Source organism: Papaver somniferum, chromosome 1, assembly GCF_003573695.1.
Source record: "Papaver somniferum cultivar HN1 chromosome 1, ASM357369v1, whole genome shotgun sequence".
Taxonomy (NCBI): domain Eukaryota; kingdom Viridiplantae; phylum Streptophyta; class Magnoliopsida; order Ranunculales; family Papaveraceae; genus Papaver; species Papaver somniferum.
Genome location: NC_039358.1, coordinates 193229528 through 193234545, shown reverse-complemented (window position 1 = coordinate 193234545; position 5018 = coordinate 193229528). Strand labels below are relative to the sequence as shown.

General features: G+C 37.8%; 1 protein-coding gene across 1 annotated transcript; it reads left to right on the top strand.

The window, feature by feature from the left end:
* Positions 1-431: 431 nt before the first annotated feature.
* Positions 432-4675, top strand: LOC113310724. The gene is made up of 7 exons (XM_026559486.1): positions 432-777; positions 859-927; positions 1042-1209; positions 1416-1586; positions 1696-1905; positions 3139-3227; positions 3789-4675. Exons 1-7 carry the CDS (start codon positions 702-704, stop codon positions 4455-4457), a joined length of 1452 nt encoding a protein of 483 aa, XP_026415271.1. The 5' UTR covers positions 432-701; the 3' UTR covers positions 4458-4675.
* Positions 4676-5018: the final 343 nt, after the last annotated feature.

The window sequence follows — 5018 nt, the reverse complement described above, 5'->3', positions numbered from 1 at the left end:
CTTCCCGCGAAAGCGGCTTCTTTACCGTTAGATGATCAAATCAACGGTTAGATTCACATTCAGAAAATGACCCGTCACTTTCAGGAAATGACCCACCATTTTCCGATGATTTTATTCTAGTCGATGCCATCAATGAAGCTCCATTTTCTTTGCATTGGACAGTTTTTTCTCGTTAATAACTGTAACGAACCCCCGGTTTGTGTATGTAAACAGTAAATGTAACAAGGAGACGGATGCTTTAAACTAGCAAGAAGAAATAATGCAACTAACGAGCGGGTGTGTTCCCTTCCAAGTTATTTCAGAAGCTTCCCCTTTAAAAGATTTAAAGAGGCGACTAGATAGAGGCGACTCATTGACTCTTGTTCGGTCTACTCGCTCAGTCAGTTAAGTACAAAAACCTTCTTCTCTAGCAGCGTGTAAAAGATTTACACAGAAAGTATTTTCCTCCAATTGCCTTTCTCGAAAAGAAAAACACTTTTTTTTCTTCTTGTTTCATGACAGCAAAGCAAACAAACAAATCCATTATAAAAATCCAGTACCGAAGTACTCTCAGTTGCCCCTACTAATTCAATCAAAGAAAACAGAAAGTATTTATCATATTTCAGATGAAAATATTCAGATAGTAATAGTAGTAGCAGAATAATACCCAATTAATTTTCTTAGAAATTCAGCTACCAAGTTCTCTTAGATTAAAGAAAATCATGAGAAATAGTCACATATTTCTCATACTATTAGTACCCATTCTTACTCTTTTTCAAGCTGAAGCTGCTTCTGCTGGTAAACCCCAAGTTTGATTTTCTTGCTTTTTTGATCTAGTTTTCTTGATGGGTTTCTTACATGTTATTGTTATTTCTACAGGACCCATAGCGAAACACATATCACACTTTCTGAAATGGACTAGATCTTCTCCAAAAACTCCCCAAACAGGCAATTTAATATAATAATATTACATTTGTTTTTCTAGTTTATACTCAGATATTTGTTGATAATTTCATGATATTGAAGGTATATTGATCATTGATTTTTTTGTTATATATACAGAAGGGAATATTGTTCAGTTTGAGAATGGGTATTTGGTAGAAACTGTTGTTGAGGGAAATGAGCTTGGGGTTGTTCCTTATTCCATCAGAGTATCCCAAGATGGTGAACTCTTTGCTGTTGATACCGTGAATAGTAACATCGTTCGGATCACTCCACCATTATCACAATGTACGCGTGCTTTTATTGAAGTTTTGGTTTCTTTATTGCAGTTATTTACTTCTTTCTTAAAATGCAATTAGCTTGGTCTCTTTCTGCGTCAAAAGGACTAGAACTTACTTCTGCTTCTTAGCTTGAATAGGATGATAAGGTTGTCACGGTGATTAGTTGAAGTGTGCTGTAATACTGATTTCACTTTTTGTGAGGTGATTTTGCAGATAGCAGGGCAAGGTTGGTTGCTGGTTCTTTTCAAGGTTACACAGGCCATGTAGATGGGAAACCAACTGATGCTCGTTTTGATCACCCCAAGGGTGTCGCTATGGATGATAAAGGAAATGTGTATGTTGCAGACACCCCAAATCTAGCTATTAGAAAGATAGGAGAATCTGGTGAGCAAAACTAAATTTCTTACTGGAGCATATATTTTCAGTTTGGGAAATAGATATTGTTTAAAGTTAGGTTTGGATCTTTGTAATTGATATACAAAAATATTTGCAGGTGTGACAACAATTGCTGGAGGGAAATCTAACACAGCAGGGTATAGGGATGGACCCGGTGATCATGCAAAATTTTCGAGTGATTTTGATGTTGTCTATGTTGCACGTACTTGTTCTTTGTTAGTAGTTGATAGAGGAAATGCTGCACTTAGGCAAATTTCTCTGAACCAAGAGGATTGTGATGCACAGGATAGCTCAATTTCTACTGCAGGTGCTATTCCATTTCTTTTTATTATTTGCTTACTTAATCTTCTAGAGAAGCACTCTGCAAGCTCTTGATGTGCTGTCTGTGTGGGTGTTTCTTTCGATAGATGTCCTATCAATTATTATGCCATAAAAGGTTGTAGTATTGCTATAAATATCCTCTTATTCCTTTAGATTCTGTGTTCAAATCCTAGTACTTGTGTCAATGATGCAAGATTTTCATCTTAACCATATTATGGAAAACCGAATCTCATGGTAGGCTACACAAAACCCTATGCTGTCCTGCATATACTGTCAAACCATACATCCCCAATTTTAGCTCACGAGCTCACTGCACTACTCAGACTCAATGAGTTGCATTCAAGCTTTACAAAAAGGTGAGTTACCGTGGGAGCTGACTCAAATATGGAGAGGCTAATTTTGCTGCAGATACCTTGGCCAAACAAGCATGTTTTTTGGCTGAGGATATTTATAAAATTTATGAGGGTAGGCCAGCTTTCATTCCGGCTGTGGAATGGCCTGGCAAAGTTTATTATCGTTTCAAATAGGCTGTGGTAGTTTAGATTGCCTTTCTGGCTAGCTAGATTGGTATGGACTAAGCTTTGTACATATTTTTGCTTTTTAATGAATTTTATTGACTGAGTAAAAAAAAAAAAAACTCACTGCACTACCATTTTCTAGTTTGTCTCATTGTTTCGAAGCCCTCAACTTGGTCAAAACCATAACTGTCATTGTCCTCGTCTCCTATCTCTTGACAACTTCAACTTTCAGAACAGTAACGTTGCGCGTTTTATGTTTTCATTTGATTAGATAAGTAGCAGTATATTGTCATAACCTAGAATGTTCATCGAATCTTGTACAGATGAAAAATGTAATGTCGAAAAAAAATAAAGTTGACTAGACTTCTCCGAATGACATAGAGACATTGTTTCTCTTCATCCTCCACTGGAACCTCACATAGATAAATGAAAACTACCTTAAAATGAATAGGAAAGAATGGTGAGTTCAAAATAGAAGTTAAAGAAATAGATCAAACATGTGAATACGACGACTAGCTAAACTCGCACAACTACTCATCTGGAGAGGAGAGTTATTACATACTGAGATGTGAAGTGGGAAAAGTAGGGTATCCTTCGATAATTTGCACGACAGCCTGATACCTAAATTTTGCCGGTGCTTTCATATCAGCTGATCTCTTTCTAATGTGCTTATCAATATCGACTTTTATTTTTGCTGTCAGACATTGTGATGGTTATTGGTGCAATTTTGGTGGGATATGCTACATGCTTAGTTCAACAGGGATATGGAGCTTCCTTCTTCTCATGGGTGGTAAGTTTCACTCCAAGCCATTTGAGAATACTGCTCATATGAGTTTTTGGCCAACACCGGAAAGTTCTAGTTTCCTACTTTCCTTTACCTTCTTATGGTAGGCGTATTAAACATTTTTTTTTATGAGGACGAGGCTAGGGATGGTATTCTGTTACTATGTTCTTCGATTTATAGGGTGATAGTTTCATAATCTGATATACACAAGTGAGTCTTTCCAGGCCTAGGATTTATACAGCTACAGCAAAGCTGAAAGAGTCGATAAGCAATATATGACCAGTCCGCTATTCTGGTTATGGTTATCTTTTTCAGCTGAATTCCTTAGTTCAAAGGTTTTGTTCATTCTCGGATAAGCTGCAGTGCTAAGTGTGCTGTCATTTCATGTGTTTCATTTTTTCTTTATCAAGTCGCTGTGTTATAATGTTTATATATTAGACTTCTACATATCTTTACTTTGTAAAAGCGAGGATGCAATTTTTTTAATTTTGTAACCTAACCGTTAGTACTTGACTCTACCCCCACTGAATATTTGTTGCTGCACAACGTTTGATGGGTCTTATGCAGATTCAACCATCAGAAACTAAGATTCAACAAAAAGCCACCATTGAGAAACCAAATCTCTTCGTCAAGAGCTTAAAAGAGGATCCAGATGCCGGATGGGCATCATTCGGGAGACTTTTTGTTGATATATCAAAATTAGCTGCTGAGGCTCTGGGTAGTGTCTTTCTTTACATAGTGCCGTCCAATTTCAGACTTGGTATATCGAGCAAAACACTTACTCCAATGAAAGACTCTCTTGTCATGCCTGAGGATAAGAAACCTGTACCTCCATCGGTGCAGAAGCATCGAAACTCAGCTCCTGTTATTGAAGCACGACATTCCCTTGCTCCAAATTCTAGTGGCAACAGTTGCATACAACACAAGCTTCAGAAGAGTAAATCAGCAAACCCCAAGGAAGCTTCATCAACAGGGAAGTATCGATCTTCAAAGAGACAAGATTTCACCGACTTCTATGGATCTGGCGAGGCACCACCACCTTACGGACAATTCAGTACTTCTAAGACCCAGAAAGAAAGAAGCAGGCACCGTCACCGTGATAGAAGTGGAGAGGTGGTTTATGGAGCTGCTGAGCCGAAACCTGTTGAGATCAAGGCAGTTGACTATAATGATCCTAAGTTTGATCATTACAATATCAGGAGCAAGTATGGTACAAATGATCTATATAATTACTGATTTAGGGCCTTGAAGACATAGCTTGAGCTACAGAGTTTTTCGATTGTAGGCAAACTAGATATTCAGAATGTGTTTCTAGAAGCTCATTATCACTGGTTTCACCCCAAACCCATGTTTTGTTTTCTGAGTTACTTTGGGTTTTAACCTAGTAGTAGAAAAGCCTGAAAATCTCCCCCCTTTTAATGCAAGCAACATTATCGGCATCGACCGTTGGATTATCCAGTTCTGAAATTTAGCCGTCAGATTTACCATCCCCTACAATTATGCCGAAATATTTTTTTCCGTGTGAACAATTCATTTCGGCCATTGGATCGCCTTGGTTCCAGCCGCATGATATTACTCTTACAGAAGAACCCTTAATCTTCCAACAATTACAAAACTACCCTATTACAAATTTATCTAGGCCTGAACATGGTTTCAATTTTTCGCTGGAACCGGACCAAACCAGACCAATTAGGAAGAAACCAAACCGAACCATTTATTAATGGATTGGTTACGGTGTAGAAAGTGGAAAACCGATAGTGTTGGTTTTGGTTTGGTTTGACCTCTAAAACCGAACCA